This window comes from Notamacropus eugenii, chromosome 2 (genome assembly GCF_028372415.1).
Source record: "Notamacropus eugenii isolate mMacEug1 chromosome 2, mMacEug1.pri_v2, whole genome shotgun sequence".
NCBI classification, from domain to species: domain Eukaryota; kingdom Metazoa; phylum Chordata; class Mammalia; order Diprotodontia; family Macropodidae; genus Notamacropus; species Notamacropus eugenii.
Window position 1 is genome coordinate 304200353 of NC_092873.1, and position 18217 is coordinate 304218569.

Genomic DNA, 18217 nt, shown 5'->3' on the forward strand with positions numbered 1-18217 from the left:
ATCGTGGGCCTATTACACTGCAGTCCTTGAAAGACGACCTGTTTCTTTGTCCTTGCAACCCTGGCACACAAATTGGGCGCCTAATAAATGCTCTACAGAAGTTGGGGGCAGGGCAGGCACCATTAGTCTTGATCTCTGGCTCCTGTGGCTAAGGAGGGTGACAGAGGAGGTCCCTCCTCCTTCCCTGGTCCTGTCATCTCCCTTGAAAGGGGCAAAGAAATGGGGAGAGACAGTAGAGAGGGCAGGTAGCCTTCTTGAAGACGCGGGCCAGGACTAGGCCAGGGCCGCAGGCCAAGGGCGACATTTCTTCTGCGCTCTCGGTGGGCTAGGGCCTCAGAGACCGCGGTACCAGAAGGTTGCCATGGTTTCGCCAGGCGCGTGTGCGCGTGCGCGTGCGCAGCCCCGCCCCGCTCCTGGCCCCTCGCGCTCCCGCAGGTTCGTTTCTTCCGTCTCACTCTGCTAGGGGAATTCCAGTTTCCGCTTCCGGTTGCGACGCAGGCTAGAGGTCAGTCAGTCCCTGAGGACGCGGGTTGAGGAGTTATGGGTCTGGGTTGGAAAAAGATGGGGAGCACGAAGGGGGCCCCGAGAGCCCCTCCCTTTCCCCTTACAAAAGCAGACCGGGTCCAGGGAGGAGGGCGGGCTCCCGGAGCGATCCCAAGTGCGCGTTTGGGCCGGGGGTGAAATTCCGTGCCCGCGGAAACCCATTTCTTCCGCTTTTCTCTTGTTGCCCGGTTACTAAGCTCGGCCGAACTCTGAGTCTTTAAAGAGCTCAGGTCTCCGGCGTTCCCCGGCACAGGCGGGCCCCCACGTGCTCCGGCCCAGCCCGCAGACACCCATGTTTAGAACGCTTTTCGCTCCTCGTGTGATTGTGCCTTTACTTTTGTTACCCTTTCCGTCTATTCCAGCCCCCCAAAGGCCTCAGGAACATTGACTGGATTTCATTTCCATTTCTCTAGCTGGCCGTCGTCTCTCCCCGCCCCCGCCCCACACACCCACTCTTCAGCTGCTTTAGTCGAAAACTCCTATCCTTACAAAGACAACTTTGTCCCAAGATCATGGCAAATCACCTGAAGTTCCTTGCCAGGACTGTGATGGTGCAGGAAGGGAATGTGGAAGGTGCATACAGGACCCTGAACAGGTAACTGCGGGGAGATCAGTAACCGCTCTCAGTTTATCGGAAACTTGAGGATACAGTAGGAGTCTTTTCTTTGACCCTAACACGTATCTGGATAATTTCTAACCCCTGTTAGGATCAGTACCCCTGATCCTAAAGAGGTTGAGGAAAAGTTCATCCAGAGTTCAGCTGTGAATAATGTTTATTGGTTTTAAGTACAGCCCAGTTGTATGTGATATAAAATAACTCAGACATGCGATTCTGGCCTCATGGATCTTACAGTGTAATTGGAGAATTAAGACATAACCTTAAAAAACAGTTTGAGAATATGAATGGCATGGCCTGTCTTAGTGGGTACTCTGCCTGACTTGGAGTCAGGAAGATTCCTTTCCAAATCTGGCCTCTGATGCTTGCTTGTTGTGTTACCATGGGCAAGTAGCTTAACTGCTGATGTGTGATCTGCTTTAGTGGAAGGAGTTCCTATTGACAAGATGGTATATGCACTTCAACAATTAAAACAACATATATTCTTAATTCTTAAACACTCCATGAAGAAATATTATTCATACTAATAATCCAACATTTTTATTAAGCACCTAGATGCTTGGACATACAAAAACAAAATCAGACCTGAAAAAAAGGTAACTTTCTGCTGGGGAAGACATAGCATTGTAAACAAATACAAATTTAAAAGTAATTTGAAAAGGGAGAACATTAATATCTGGGGAGAATCAGGAAAGGCCTCTTATAGAAGATCACATCTGAACTGTGTTTTGAAGAGTGATTTTGAGAAGGGGGGGCGGGGAATGTATTCATCCTCTATCTGCTGCACCACCTAGCTGCACCAATATTAGTTTCTAAATATATCCCTAAATGCCAAGGAAGTGATTAATAAAAGGTGAAATTAGTCATGGAGAGGTTTTTTTGTTCTGTTTTTTTAAAGATGATAAATCTTAACGTGGGTCTTAAGGTAAGTGAGCCTGGTATAAAAGATAAGATTGGACTTCCAGTCAGGCAGGACCTGCATTCAGATCCTGCCCAGACGCCTCCTAGTTGTTTGACCAAAGGCAAGTCACTTCACCAAAGAGATTTGATTTCCTAATATGTAAAATGAAGATAAGTGAGGAAAGCAGTTTGCAGACATTGAGGTGCTATAAAAATAGGCATTGTCATTAGTAAAGGATATGGGCAGACATTTGAGGTTGAAGTAAAGAGACACAACAGACCAAAGTAAAGAGGTGGGAATGAAATGGGAGGTGGTGAAGTTAGATTAATAAGTGGAAGGCCTTTGGTGGCATTGAGAATAAAATTGGATAAGTATAGGGGCAACTGATGAAAAGTCTTAAATGACAGACATGACGACTTGGATCTGTTAATAAATGCTTATGTTTATATAGTGTTTATGACTAAAGCATTTTGAACAACTTCTGCTATACTAGTCATAAAATCTTAAGTTTTGGAGCTGGAATAGACTTTAATATAGTTATCTGACATTATATCCATTTTATACGATCAAATGAATGTTAGCTTAAATGATGCCCAAGACCAGGGATAGGGAATCTGCTCAACACTGTGAAGCTGGTGACTAGAAGGAGCAAAGAGTGGAGTAAAGCCAGGTCTTTTGCCTTCTGGTGGATTGCTTTCCATAATTCTGATTAAAACTGCTTTCTTATCTCAAACAGAAAAGCATTCAGTAGTACTTACATAATTATAGAATGTTAGAGCTTGAAAAAAAAGTCTTAAAGATTATCTCATTCAGCTCCCTTTTATAGATGAAGAAAATACGAGGATTGAAGTGACTTGCTCATAGCTAGTAAGTGGCAGAGTTGGAGCTTGAATTCAGATCTTCTGGCTCTCAAGTCCAGGTTCCAGGTCCTTAAAACTATACTATGCTTATTCCCCAGATCTCCAGTTAAGAATTCTTATATGATAGTGTTTAAATATTAGAGAGTTTCTTGGACTCTCCCTTTCAGAAAGGGAGATTTGTATTTGGAAGAGGATTTTTTACCTTTTTTCCCCCAAATGAGGGAGTCTGGTCAGAGGGAGAGGAATATAGGGACAGCATTGTCCCCCCTCCTCCTCCCCAAAAAGAGGGTCAGTGACTTTTTCTTAAATGCACAAAAGAGAAAAACAGAGCCAGAAGGAATCACAAACAGGTAGGGAAGCTTTGAAAGTTACATGTTGAGTTTATATTTTTAAAGAAAAATAAGCTACACATCACAGAGATTTTTGGTTTCATGTACATTTCTCTTTTTGTTCTCCTATGTATATGGAAATACTCATTTGGTGTTAAGCTCAGAATAAAAAAAAATAGGGAGTTAGAACTGGAGAAGGAGGGAGTGCCAGGTTGGAGGGTGACAGCAAGAGAAATGTAACAATGGAGAAAAAAGAGGATGGCATTGACAAAAGTATTACCAGAGGCTATGAAAATGAGAGAAGATTAATGTATGTTTTCATGAAGCAGTTGAGGACTATGGATATGTCTTTTAACACACTTTTTATTGCTATCCCTTGCCCTCTTTGTAGTGAGACATCTGTTGAAGGGAAGCTTATTTATAGCAAATGATTGGTCAGATGTCCTGCTGCCTCACTCCCTTTTGCTCCTACCTGGGTCATACCTAAAAGGTGAGATTCATTGACTTGTTCAACTTGGGAGAAATGAGTTTGCTCTGAACTTTGAAAAATAAACTCATCAAGGTTAAGGGTTTGGGAGAAATGGCATTACAGGTACAAGGAACTGTTAGTAAACATTTACAAATGCCTACTGGGTGCCACGCACTGGGCTAAGCACTGAGAAGACAGAAAGAGTCCAAAGAAAGTCCCTGACCTAAAGGAGCTTACAAGCTAATGGGGGAGACAGTTAGCAAAGAAATATATACAAACAAGCTATATGTAGGATAAATAGGAAATAATTAAACAAAGGAAGGCACTAGAATTAAGAGGGATTAGGAAAAACTTCCCATAGAAGATGGGGTTTTAGTTGGGTCTTAAGCTAGGGAAGTCAGTACTCAGAATTGAGGAGGGAGAGCCTTTCCAGGCATGAGTGGCAGCCAGAGAAAATGAATCTAGTGGAGGGATATGTCACTGGAATGAAGAGAATGTATTTATGAGAAAGGTTTAAGAAGACTTGAAAAGTAAGCGGGGCTAGGTTTTGAAGGGCTTTGGATACCAAATAGAGGATTTGGTATTTTATTCTGGGGGTAATAGGGAACTCCTGGAGTTTACTGAGTAGGAGAGTGATATGGACTTGTGCTTTAGGAATGTCATTGGTAGCTGAGTGGAGGATAGATTGGAATGGGGAGAAACTTGAGGCAGGCTGACCTTCCAGCAGACTGCTGTAGTAGTACAAATGGGAATAGATGAAGGCCTGCGGTAGAGAGGTGGCAGGGTCAGAGGAGAGAAGGGATCATTGTAAAAGTGAAATTGATTGACCTTGGCAACAGCCAAGGAAATGGAGGACAGACCTCTAGCTTGTGATCCTGAGGGCCTGGGAGGTTGGTGTTGCCCTCTACAGTGATAGGGAAGTAAGGAGTGTGGGAAGATTTAACAGGAATGAGTGTAGTTATGGATATGGTGATACCTATTGGACATCATTCAGGACATCTTATTAGAGATGTCTGAAAGGCAATTGGAAGATACAAGGTTAGAGGTCAGCAGAGAGGTTGTGATTTATGAGCTTCTAAGTACACTGAGTTATAAGAGTGACTTCATCTCATTTTAGTGAAATTGCTTTCTTTCTAAACAGCTTTATTCAGTGGTCTTTTCTCCATTCTTATCCTTCTTGCTCTCTCTGTAGCATTGACACTGTTGACTACCTTGTGCTTACTAGGTTTCTCTCTTGAGTTTTATTGTGCTCCTTCTTAATTGACTTTGCTGGAAAGCATCCATATCCTACCCCATAACTATTGTTGTCTTCCACTCCCTACAGCTAGGTGCTGCAGTGGATAGAACACCAGTGCAGGAGTCAGGAGGACCTGAGTTCAAATCTCACCTCAGACACTTGACATTCACTAGCTGTGTGACTTTGGGCAAGTCACTTAACCCCAATTGCCTCATCTTGGGTCATCTCCAGTCATCCTGATGAATATCTGGTCACTGGATTCAGGTGGCTGTGGAGGAGAAGTGAGGCTGGTGACCTGCACAGCCCTCCCTCACTCAAAGTCAAGTGCAAGGCATGTCATTATTTCTCTGATGGCATGGTCTTCTTTGGCAATGAAGGACGAACACACACACGCAGTGGATAGAGTGCCAGCCCTGGAGTCAGGAGGACCTGAGTTCAAATGTGGCCTCAGATACTTACTAGCTATGTCTCTGAGCAAGTCACTTTACACTATTTGCCTCAAGTTTCCTCATCTGTCAAATGAGCTGGAAAAGGAAATGGCAAACCACTATCCAGTATCTTTCCCGAGAAAACCCCAAATGGGGTCATGGAGAGTCAGATGCAACTGAAAAACAACAAAAACCAAATTCCTTATTGCCTCCAGGATAGTTAGATTCAGGGTTCTTTCCTGGACTCTCTTCTCTATACTTTTCTCTCTGTAACTTCATCATTCCAACACAGATGACTCCAGATCTATATAACTAGCCATGGCCTCTTTCTTAAGCTCTAGCCCTGCCTCACCAACTGCTTTTTGATCATTTTGACTTAGGAGTCACATAGCATCTCAAATTCAACATATTTAAAACAGAACTCATCTTTCTCCTCAAACCAACTCCACTTCCAAATTTCCTTATTTCTGTTGCGGTACTGCTATGTTTCTATTCGCTTAAGTTTGAAAGTTGTCACCTTGATTCCTGTCTCCCATGCTATACCTATTCACTTAATCACCAAGTCTCAATTCCACCTCCACAGCACTTCTTGGCTCTGTCCCCTTCTCTGTTTTACAGCCCACTACTGTTATTCTGGTCCTCACCTCTCCCTTTATAATTGCAGTAACCTTCTAATTGAACTCCTGGTCTCAGAGACTCACTTCACTTTGGTCTGTCATTCACACAGATACTGAAGTGATATTCCTAAAGCACAGGTGTGATGTGGACACTCCCTTTAATAAGTTCTAGTGGCTCCCTATTGCCTCTAGGATAAAATACAAAATCTTTTCTTTGGCATTTTAAGCCCTTCACAACCTAGCTCTTGCCTGTCTTTCCAGACTTATTATATTTTACTCCCCTTTACAAAATCTTTAGTCCAGCTAGTTCTCCCACCTAATGATGGAGTAATAGCAAAGAGCTGAGAACTATTAACCTATCTCCTTGTTAGAATGTCCACCAATCAGGGTTACCTAACATTTGCTGTGTTGGGAGTGTGTGTGCACATCCCTGCACTGGCACACTCCCTTGCACCAGCACTTACCCAGCAGATCACATTACCACAGGCTCTGCTGTCCTCCACTTTCTCTTAAAGTCTATCTGTATTCATGTTCATTGTTTCCATGACACTATCCATCTCTTTCTCTGTCATCCCGTTCTCCTTTTGCCTTCAGTCTTTCCTAACAGAAGGGTCTTTTCCAGTGAGCTGCATCTTTTCATTATGTGGCCAAATATTTAAGCTTCAGTATTGGCTTTATAGTGAATAGCCTGAATTAATTTCTTTAAGTACTGACTGATTCGTTCTTGCTGTCCAAGGGGTTCTCAAAAGTTTTCTCTAGCACCACAATTCAAAAGTCTTGATTTTGCAGCGCTCAGCTTTACTTATAGTCCAACTCTCACAGCCATACTTTACTGGAAAAACCATAGCTTTGATGATTCACACCATTGTCAGCAAGATGATGTCTCTGCTTTTTAGTATGTTGTTCAGATTTGCTGTAGCTTTCCTTCCAAGGAGGAAGTGTCTTTTAATTTCATGGCTGCAGCTATCTGCAGTGATATTTGAACTGAAGAATATAAAATCTCAACACTGCTTCCATTTCTTCTTCCTCTGTCAGGAATGGAGTTGCTAAGGTCTTAGTTTATTGATGTTCATCTTCAGGCCAGCTCCTCTTTCACTCTCATCAAGAGGCATCTTAATTCCTCTTCACTTTCTTCCATCAGAGTAGTGTCCTCTATATATCTAGGATTGTTGATGTTTCTTTCTCTCAGCCACCTTAATTCTAACCTTTTACTTACATCTAGCCTGTCATTTTGCAAGATGTATTCTACGTATAAGTTAGATAAATAAGGTAAAAATATACAACCTTGTTGTACTCCTTTTCCCATCTTAAACCAGTCAGTTGTTCCATATTCAGTTCTAACTGTTGGTTCTTGGCCCACATACAGGATCCTTAGGAGATAAGTAGGATGATCTCTGTTCCCCTAGGACTCGCCACATTTTTCTGTGATCCACACACTCATTGAAAAAAAAATTAAAGTTTTAAAAACGAGGGAATTGATGTAAAAAATTTTTAAGGCACAGTTGGCTCGTCACACTGTTTACAGGCTTGTGACGAAGAAGAGAAATGATGGTTCCGTGACTGAGAGCCAAGTTCATTATCAGCCTTGGGTGCAAGTTCTGAGTGCTCACTCCTGGAAATCCTCCTTCTTTGACTTCCAGCACACTACCTATCCTAGTTCTACTTACCTGACAACCTCCTTTTCAGTCTCTTTTGCAGGCTTATCATCCAGCATTTGCTCCCTTTTAAGCATGGGTGTCTCTTGAGGCTCTGTTCTGGATCTTTATTTTCATTTTCAGTCTCTCCCTCAGTGATCTTCTGTGGTTTCATTTCTCATCTATGCAGATGATTTCCAGATTAGTGCATCTGGAACTAATCTTTCTTCTGAACTCTAGGCTTAAGACTTTTAAGCCTTTTAAACCTAATCCAGCTTGATGTCCCACTAGCATCTGAAACTCCAGATTTCCTAAATGGAATTTTTCCCTTTAGTTCTTTCCTTCTTTAAATTTTTCTATTTCTGTAGATGGCATTACCATCCTTCCATGTACTAGGTTTGTAGTAAGTGCTTAATATATGTATTAGTTGATTGAGCCTTTCCTCTTGATTTCCTTCCTCTCCCTCTACTTCATTCAGTTAGTTGCTAAATCTTACATCCTGGGTCATCTCCAGTCATCCTGATGAATATCTGGTCTCTGGATTCAGATGACTCTGGAGGAGAAGGGAGGCTGGTGACCTGCATAGCCCTCCCTCACTCAAAACTAAGTCAAGTGCAAGTCATGTCATCATTTCTCTGATGGCATGGCCTTCTTTGGCAACGAAGGACTAGCACACACAAATCTTACAGATTTTAGCTGTTCATATCTGTCCCCTTCTTTCACTCAGCTGCAAACATAGTTTAAGCCCTTGTTACCTTTTTCTTGGATTGTTGTAACAGTGTACTAATTGATCTCCTTGCTTTGAATTTTATCCTGTTTATCTATTCAGCTAATCTTCCTAAGGCAGAGGGCTAATTCTGTAACTTTTCTGTTGAAAAGTCATTATTGACTCCCTGTTGCTGCTAAAATCAAATACAAACAGCCTGGCATTTAAAGCCCTATACAATCTGCCTTCAAGCCTACTTTTCCAACTTTTTCTCATATTTCTTCACTTCACATACTTTAAAGTTTCAGCCAGATGGGACTTTTAGATGTTTCCAGAATTCAATATTCCATCTCCTGCCTCTATGCATTTGTTTGGACCATCCTCCCTACCTGAAACTAACTTAACTCAGTCTTTCTCTGTCTGTCTGCCTCTCTCTCCCTGTCTGTCTGTTTCTCTCTCCCCCTTCCTCCCTCTCTTTCTCCCTCTCCCTCTCTTCCTCTCCCTTCCCCCTCTCTTCTCCCCTTTCCTCTCTTCCTTCCTCCCTTTTCTTCTCTTCCTCTCCCTTACTCTTACCTCATCTCTACCCCTTTGAACCCTTATCTTCCAAAATTTATTAACTTATGGACCATCTCGTCTATCAAGCCTTCTCTGATTATTCCTCCAATTGTTAAAGTGTTCCCCACCCTCAAAATTTGTATATATTTATATATACATTGTATCTTCTTAGTAAAATGGAAGTTTCCTGGATACAAAGTATTGTGTTTTTGCATTTGTGTCCTTGGGGCCTTGCACTTGGTAGATGCTTATTAAATGTTAATTGACTAATCCCCATTCCAGAAAAACTCCAAATAGTTTTTTTGTAATATATTTTGTTATAACAAAGATATTGTTAAGACTTTCCTGTTTGTAGAACTTGGGAGTGGGAGTTACCTTTGTTATGGGGAGTGACATATTAGATAAAAGACCAGAGAAAACAGTTTGTTGTACAGGCTTATTTGTTGCGTAGAATTGTCATAATCAGATTGACTAGAAGTTGACTCTAAGTTAGTTTGTCCTCCTCATGATCCCCTCAGCAGAAAGTATTCTTTCCTTCCAAAAATTTTTCAAGGGCACTTTGTTTGGATCGTTACTGTATCCATTACATTCTATCTTGCCTAGAGTCAGGGATACTCATCTTCTTGAGTTCAAATCTAGCCTGAGACACTTAGTAGCTGTGTGACCCTGGGCAAGTCACTTAACCGTGTTTGCCTCTGTTCATCATCTGTAAAATGAGCTGGAGAAGGAAATGGCAAACCCTTCCAGAATCTTTGCCAAGGAAACTACAAATGGGGTCAAGAGGAATCAGATACAACTGAAATATGATTGAAAAACAACGGAACAGCACCAACAACAATCCGCTGTTCTTGGTGAATAGTGGTTGGATTGAATCTGCCTTGTCCTCAGGTGACCCTGACCCCTGGTGGCCTGAAGTTGGAGAAGTTAGAGGCGTTACTAGGATTTTTCCATATAATCGGTAATCATTTTACCTTGCAATGGAACTTCCTGTTCTTTATACTTCTGTCACTTGAGAGGAGCCATATTCCTTGTGGAAAATTATTCATCTCCAACCCGTTGTAGTGTGTTTCTGATCTCTTTACTGATAGTCAGATATGTAAAAAGCATGAAGCCAAGATGGGTTTGGGGGGCACACACATTTCTTGTACTCTTGATTGTTATCTCAGGACTTCCTAATTGAAATATGAAGTATGATTATAAAGTATCATTTAATGATGAATAGGGCAGTCCTCTTATTTTTTTTAACCACCTTCCTGCTTCTCTCTGATCTAATTTCCATTTAATGAACATTTTTCTTTTTTACATTATTTTTATGTATTTCATTAAATATTTTCTAATTACATGTAAATTTTTTTTTAACAATCATTCCTTAAAATTTTGCATTCCAAATTCTCTTGTGTCCCTTCCCTCCCCTTTGAGAAGGCAAGCAGTTTGAATTTGATTTTTTATATATGGGGTCATGTAAAACACATTTCCATATTACCCATAACATTTGTTTTTCTGATTCCTCTGCCAGCTATAGTGTTTTAAATTTAGCTTAAAATATTCTTCACTCTGGGAGGGATGGGGAAGAAAGAGTGAGGGGTTGGCGATGGATAGAATAACATTTGGACAATTCCTGCCACTCTGCCTAGTCTCCCTGTTTCTTTATCCTGGCACCTTCCACTTTATCCTCAATCTCAGGAAGCAGCAGAGGGGCTGGAGGAGTCCAAGGATATTTCGTACCCTTCAGTCTCTATAGGTGAGACAGTGTGACAAAATACAAAATGCTGAATTTGGAGGCAGGGAAGACTTGGGCTTGATGTTTTCTTTTTTTTTTTTTACCTCTGACAATTATTAGTCATGTCACCATGGACAAAGCCCTCAACCTGTTTCCTTATCTGATCAGTGGCAATCCAGATATCCATGGCATTGAAGTGGTATATAACTGTCAGTTGTTACTGATTACTGACAAAACAGAAGTTAAGGCAAATGGCATTTGGCCCTTTACCCTAGTTTACCTTTTATTTAATCTCTTGTTTTAAAGAGTATCTTGGAATTTTGTTGGTCACGACAGCTAATTTTGAGAAGATATGCCATGAACATCAAGAAAAATTGGTTATGGTGAGCCCTGAGTAGCCTTCTTTATCTGCTTCTAATGTTGCAGTTACTTTCCTTAGATAATCTTAAAAGCTTAGGCTAAAAGACTGAGAGCAGTTGTCTTTGGGGCATCAAGGAAAGTGCTAAAGAAATGACTTATTCTCTTTTGTTTTTTACGGAGAAGCTCTTACAGAGATCTATTTTTAAGGTAGCACTCTTTAGGTGAACCTTGTTTTGGAATCTTCTCCCCCCAGCTCTATCTTGGGTTGTCAGAGAGTGCTCTTAACACCAATTTCAAGCCCTCCAAGAAAAATTGAATGGAATCAGTCCTGTTAAAGGTTCTTTCATAATGAAGATGTATTGAGCATGTAATGTTAGCAGTTAGTATTCTGGCATGTTGGGATCTCAACATCTTTGCACATTTTAGGGGATTCTTTCTATTTTTCATGTTCTTTATATGTTTGTCTTCTGAAGTACCTTTTTAGTTCTGCATCAGATTTGAAAAGACCCTTTAACTTCATGTCTAACTCCATGGCCAGTTTCTTTCCTCCTTAGGTTTCTCTGGTCTTATAGATGGCATTTTAAAAATTAGTTACTTGTTCTGTGTTCTAATTACATAGGCATTTGGTGTTAGCTCAGTAATCAAAGTGGTTGAGAAAGGTGAGGGAGTGAGAGAAGGGATGGGCTAAATTCCTAGCACTTTTGGAGCATACTGATAACTAGACAAAATGTGTTTTCAGGGGGTGTTGTCACAAAACCTGCATGTATTATATAACCATAGGCCCTTATTGGTCAGCTGAGCTGCAGGGGAGAAGTACATGTGCCTGTGATGGGTGTTTTTGGAGGGGACAGATGAGGTAGTCTGAGTTGAGAGCCCTGACTGAATGACTGGCCATTAAGCAAATGAAAAGAGGGAGAACTGGGAGTGTGCCCATTTGGCCTCCTTTCCCTTAGTGGCTCATTGAGTATCTTGTGCACACATTTGACTTTATATGAGCTGGCTGTGTTGATATGTGAGCCTGCTCTCCTTCTCACTCAGGCAGCTCAGCACCTTTTACATAATCTGCTGAATTCATTAAAACTGGTGACTGGTTCCTTCAGGCGTTGGTTGCCAAGTATCTGCAGTACAAGTTCCTATCTGTTTATAGAAAAGCTCATGGGGCTAGTCCTTAAGCACCTTCAGCACCTCTGTAGGCAGGCATGTCAGTAGGAGTGTGGTGTATTTGCCTCCTAACCAGTAATTTATACTTCTCCAGAATATTTTCTCTGTCCCTTCTGTAGCATAGACCGTAGTTATCTCCCATCAGAAATACTGCAAGTGTTAGATGCTACTGTAGTAGCTTCTTTAGAGGTCTACCTCCACTTCTTTTCCCCAGTATTTTTTTATATGGTTATCAGGTTAATCTTTATCAGTAGATCTGAAGGATAGAAATGAAGGTTTAATGGGTACTTCTTCTGATGAGGTGGATCATAGCCCACCCATGGTATTTCATTATGTGAGATTCTTGTCTTTGCCCTCCAATAAACCTGCCATGGGGAGGCCACCCAATCTGCTGGGGATCATTTTCTAGTACTTCTGACATTGCGTTGCTGCTGAAAGGTGTCATCTGTCCATCAGCTATTCCATGTGACCAGCCCATTTTTTTTTTCCTTTTTTAAAAAAGATTGGGTTACCCCATCTTTTGGTTACCCCATCTTGCCCAGGCAACTCACAAGTCAGGTGCCACTACCAATTGGCGCAGGCATTTTGATGTATTCTAGTTCCTAACTGGTGGTCCTTCTTCCCTGGTCCCAGTGGCTCACCATTTTAATGCCAGATTTAATGCAGAAACCCAGTTGGCACACACCCCTGCAGACGGAACTTCCAAACTGAAGAGATATGCCCAGCCTCAGCCTCCTTGTTAGCTAGGATTATGGGCATATGCCACCATGCCAAGACCCCTTTATTTTAAGAGCCGTCTTTCTCTGACATCTGTGATGTCACTTCTTTTGTGTATTTCTTTATTGGTAACGTATTGCTTCTTGCTCATACCTACCATGCCTCTTCTTTGCTCTTTGCTCAATGATGTTTAAAAAGATGGGCCTTTGTTTCATAAGAGTACTGTATAGTTTTCTAAAGACAGTGCAATCTGCTTGCCTACATTTTTTCTGTCCTGGGCACAGCTCAATGTCTGTCCAAGAGAATATGGACTGATGGATGGACTCTGTGGGTTAGTTGTCCATCCAGTTACATAACATGGTCTAGAGTCTAGACATTGATCATCATCCAGATTTTTTCAGTGTGGATAATTATACCACACATTTTTGAAGGATTATGAATCTCATTTAAGAGGCTCTTCAGTATTCTCCAGTTGATGCAGTCACCACAGTGTCATCAGCAAACAGCATCTAGAAGATTCATCCTTATATAATTTCTTCTCCATTTGGATCCTGCGTTGGACATTCTCTATGATATTGGCAGACACCCTTGGTGTACATAGAGCTTCCTGTTTTGTGCCCTTTTTTGATAATAAGAATTAGAGGGTCATCAAACAAAGTGTCTCTGTTGTTTTTTCTTTAAAGGACTTTTATAGAATTTCAGCATGTGCATGGGAGACACAACTTTAAGGCAGGGTTTTCCTCTACCAAATCAAATGCCTTTGTTTAAATGTATGTATGTATGTACGTATGTATACGTATGTGTATGTGTGTGTATTTTGTAGTCTATGTACTTTTCAGCTAGTTACTGTAAAGGTGTAGTTTGTACAGATTTCTTTTGTAGGACAATCAAGAGTTTGTCTTTCCTACCTTATCTTGTATGATACCCTTCTAGTGAAATTGAATTACTCTGTTTCTCAAACTCCATACTTTTCCATGTCATTGAGGGTGTACTGGTAAATATTTAACAACTGACATTTCCTCCAAAAGCAGACACAACACTTTTAAGTTTAATCTGCATTATTAACATTTCCTCTGTTGCTTCCTTAAATTTAGATAAACAATAAATCAAGCCCTGATCTGGAGCATTTACTGATGTACCAGGTGTAAATGCTCCCAATGAAAATTTAACAGTTGGCTCGGCTTGCCTATGTCTGTGACCTGGAAGAATCTCTCTTCTCCTCTTATTCTATTTCTAACCATTTTCAAAAGGCCAGCTCAGTCACTACTTCTTCTAATGACCTATTTCTGCATAGACTTCACACCGGGCTTTGCTTTACACCTTTACGTGGCTAAATCTGCTAAAGACCTTGGAAATGATCTTGTGCCTTTTTGTTATGATGAGGTCCAGAGAGTTTGTTACTTGCCCAGAGTCACACAGCACCAGAGTTGGGATTTGAATTCAAGGCTCTTGACTCCTAATCTGATACTTCTTCTACTATACGGTCTGCCTCTGTAATTAAGTATAATTATGCATTATAGTTATCTTTGTCTTATCTTTTACTAGGTTTTAAGTTCCATAAAAGTTGAATTGAATCGTAGGCAATTGTTTCCTGTGAGGGAATCCCATCTGCACATCTCATCCACATTGTATTCAACTTTTCTTTCTCTCACCCTTGTACCATGTGTTCATTCACCTATTAGACAGTTTCTTACAGTCTGATGATCCAGTGAGATAAATGTAAAGCACTTGCATACCTTAAAGTAGTACATAACCCTATGTGTTGGAGGACAGACTTTTTCGTAATCTCTCTCTTACACTCTTCTGTTATTCTCTCTCAAATTCCTCTTCCTGCCTGTTCACTGATAGGGTTTCTGGAATCATAGAATTTCAGAGCTGAAGGGGACCTTAGAGATCTGTTACTTCATAATCTCTTCAAGAGTTTGTTCTCTTAAATTACTTACACTCCTTTCTCTCTATCTGATCTTACAAAACACTGGACCCCAGTATTGTACTTGAGAACCCTGAATAGTGGTAGACCCCATCTCTGAGAAACACAACTCTAGAAGCACCCTTACCCCCAAGACACAATTTATGCCATGCTGAGATATGAATACTATAATTGTCACCATGATGCTGCCAGCATCTTTCTGGGTTCTAAATAATGTGCATATGCCCTAATAAAGATCCTGCTATGGAGAGGAGAGCATCATAATACAGTGGAAAGAATATTAGCCTTGGAGGCAGAGAACTTGGATTCAGATCCTGCCTTTGATGTGTGACTTCTGGCAAGTCATTGAACCTTCTGGGGCCCCCTAACCTTTAAAAAAAGAGTGGACTGTATTGGATGGTCTGTGAGATTTCTTCTAGCTTTAGATCTGTTGTCCTGGGGTCCTTGGTCCCATTGGAATGGGATTGTGGTTCTCAAGAAAATCTAAAAAGTGAAGTGAGATCTCTGTGAGATAGGACCTTTTTAGAGTAGAAAGGAATGTTAGTTCCCCAAGCTAGGCTCTTAGACTACTTGAGCAAGTGAGAATGTATGGAATCCCTTATAAACCTGGGGGAATTTGTCTAAAGTCCTTTGACAAAGTCCTTTCATGACCTTTGAGTGTTTATTTTCTCCCTACTTCAGGTTAATCACTTTCCCACTATCTTGGAAGTTTGAAGTACCCCACTTTTACCCAGCTCTATTAAAAAATGATTCTCCAAATTACCAATTCTGTTTGATAATTAAGCAGCAGGAGCTTGGGTGGGTCAGGAGACACTGGGTAAGGTTTCACATATACATTCACATTTGTAATTTTAACTAGTAGAATTTTTGTCTGGCTTCTGTGCGTTCAAATAACTACTTTCCAGAACTTTATAATGTTGATGTGGAATAGCATCAATAAATAGGACTTCCCACTGATAAGAATTGGCTGGCAGTCTGTACTTCTGCTGCTTTATCCAGCCTAAGTCCTACCCCATCTTCTATGTTTCAGGCCCCAAATCCTCAATCCTTACTTATGAGATAACAGTGAAGTGATAAGGTGAGCTAGGAATTGGGCTAGGCAAACCAACCCAGTTAGAGAGGGCAGCAGAAGAATGGTGCCTTCACTGCTCCAGAGCACCAGCTGAGGAAGGGTTTAGGGAGATATTCAGATATGGATATTGGGATCAGTGCCTCCAAGGGGAAGCTTTCTGGGAATTACAGAAAGTTATTGGCTGGCCTAACTTGTCATGAGATTCACATTCAGTGTTTCATTTTTCACCAAGCCCAGTGAGAAGGGAAAGATAGGAGATAGATCATAGGCTCAAGGAAAAAATAGATTTTCCCCTAGCCTATCTTGCTAAGAGCTTGGGGGTATAGAGGACAAAAATCACCAATAATCCTATTTATATCACTGCTTGGTAGTAGGATAGGTCTTTGCAGAGCCCAGGGATAATTAGACCATAGTTCCAGAGAGCAGGAACATTATCCTCCCCTTCCTTTGGATTTCTCCATAGGTTGCAGCACTGAGTTTTACACATTGCTGGGGGAGTGTTAGGAGTTGTCCAAGGCATCTAACCAATTTGTTTTGTCTCTATGAAGAATTCTTACCATGGATGGGCTCATTGATGACATCAAGCGGCGGAGATATTATGAGAAGCCATGTCGCCGACGACAGAGGGAGAGCTATGAGACTTGTCGGCGCATCTACAACATGGAAATGGCACGAAAAATTAACTTCTTGATGCGCAAGAATCGGTTGGATCCATGGCAGGGTTGCTGAAGCCAGTGGGGAAAAAGAGAACCAGCATGAAAATTCCTTAGTAGGCAATAGCTGTGTCTCCACAGGTTTCTTCTAAGAACATAACCACGGGGGCATTTGCTTCCCTCTTTTCCCAGCCCTAGTTTTTCTTGGCATCTTTTCAGTCCCAATATATTTAGATACATATGTGCATGCATGCATACCAGGTATTCACGCCCATTTATCCCCCTGCCAGTGAAAATATCATTAAATGTCTCCTTGATGAATGGAAAACCCTACAGGACTGTGTCTTTGCCATTCTGAAGAAACCGGGGGGCAGAGACTTCAAAAGTGACTCAGTGGAATATAACACTTTTATTCCATTCCTTGACCCCTAATAGTTCCCAGTAAGGAAAACTAAGGACTACACATAAGAAAGGTCCCCTAGTGTTGTTTTAAAAGTCATTCCTTTTCTTTCCTGAGTAATTTCCTAAAATGAAGAAGAGTAAGGCTCATGTAATTGTAATAAATTCTACTTCTGAAGCATCCAATCAAATGATTATGCTGAAATCTTTCCCCATGGGAATTCCTGGAAGACAATCCAACTTTAATTTCATTCTTGTTTTCTCTTGTTCTGTGAGGGTATGTGGTGGGGAGGGGTTATGGGGCTGAGCAGGGCAGCAGCAAGACCAGACAGGAGGCTGAGATGGGATTATTGATAATAGGCATAAAGATGAATGGGGAACAGCTGAAAAGTGGAAAAGATGAGAAGATGAAATGTGAATCAAGGAAACAAAAGTGGAGTTTTCCACCCCACCCCCATATTCTCTTCCCCCAGCAGGGACTCCTGGGTATGTGACACTGACAGCTTGTGGCATCGGGCCACTATGGGGAAAGCCAGCTGCTTTGCTTCCTCTCCTGCTGTCTGTTTGCTCTGGCCATGGTCCCCAGATAGCTGTGTTGCTGATATTAGGCAAGTAGGCGCCAGCCCCTGCAGGGGATGGTGAGGAAGGCCAAGGTGGGCAGCCCATCCTGATCTTTTGCACAGGCTGTAGCCTGCTGAAACCTTCTGTAGCTGCAAGGTTTTCAAAAAGGAAATAAACAGTGCAAACTGCCAAGCTTCCTTCCTTTATAGTTTGCTGATGTTCAGACATCTCCCTCTGGTGGTAAGGAAGGATGGCTTTGAGTGGCTTCTAGCCCTTCTCATTTATCTTTTTAACTTTATTCCCCCAGGATTCCCATTTATAGTAACATCCTCACTCATTAATTAAGCTGGGGTTATAAGACAGGATGTAACTCATGTGGTGCTTGGCCTCTTGAGTTTCTGCCCTTCCGTGAACGTCAACATTAAGAGCACTTGAGGGATACTAGAGAAATAAAAGGTATCCTTGGCTCCTAGAAGTTGATCATCTAGCTATATACATGTAGACTATATACATGTGAAAAAAATTGCTTTTAAATCAAGTTTATATATAATTAGTCACTGTCTTTTTTTACGGAAATGTATTTTGTGGGTGTTTTCCTGTGCCTCCTGTGTCAAAACAAGATTTAGCAATAGGAGTAGATTAAAGCAAGAAATCAATTATACATAAATTCAGAGTGGATGTGTTCCACAAACATTAAGTATTCACTGTTAGAATAACCTTGTGAAGGGTGAGGAGAAATATAGAGCTGA

At 41.4% G+C, this 18217-nt stretch overlaps 1 protein-coding gene across 1 annotated transcript; it reads left to right on the top strand.

Annotated features, from left to right (window-relative positions):
• The first annotated feature begins 82 nt into the window (after positions 1-82).
• On the top strand, positions 83-17093 carry MRPS21 (mitochondrial ribosomal protein S21). The gene is made up of 3 exons (XM_072644715.1): positions 83-505; positions 957-1138; positions 16404-17093. The coding sequence occupies exons 2-3, from the start codon at positions 1056-1058 to the stop codon at positions 16582-16584; spliced, it is 264 nt and encodes an 87-aa protein (XP_072500816.1). The 5' UTR covers positions 83-505; positions 957-1055; the 3' UTR covers positions 16585-17093.
• Positions 17094-18217: the final 1124 nt, after the last annotated feature.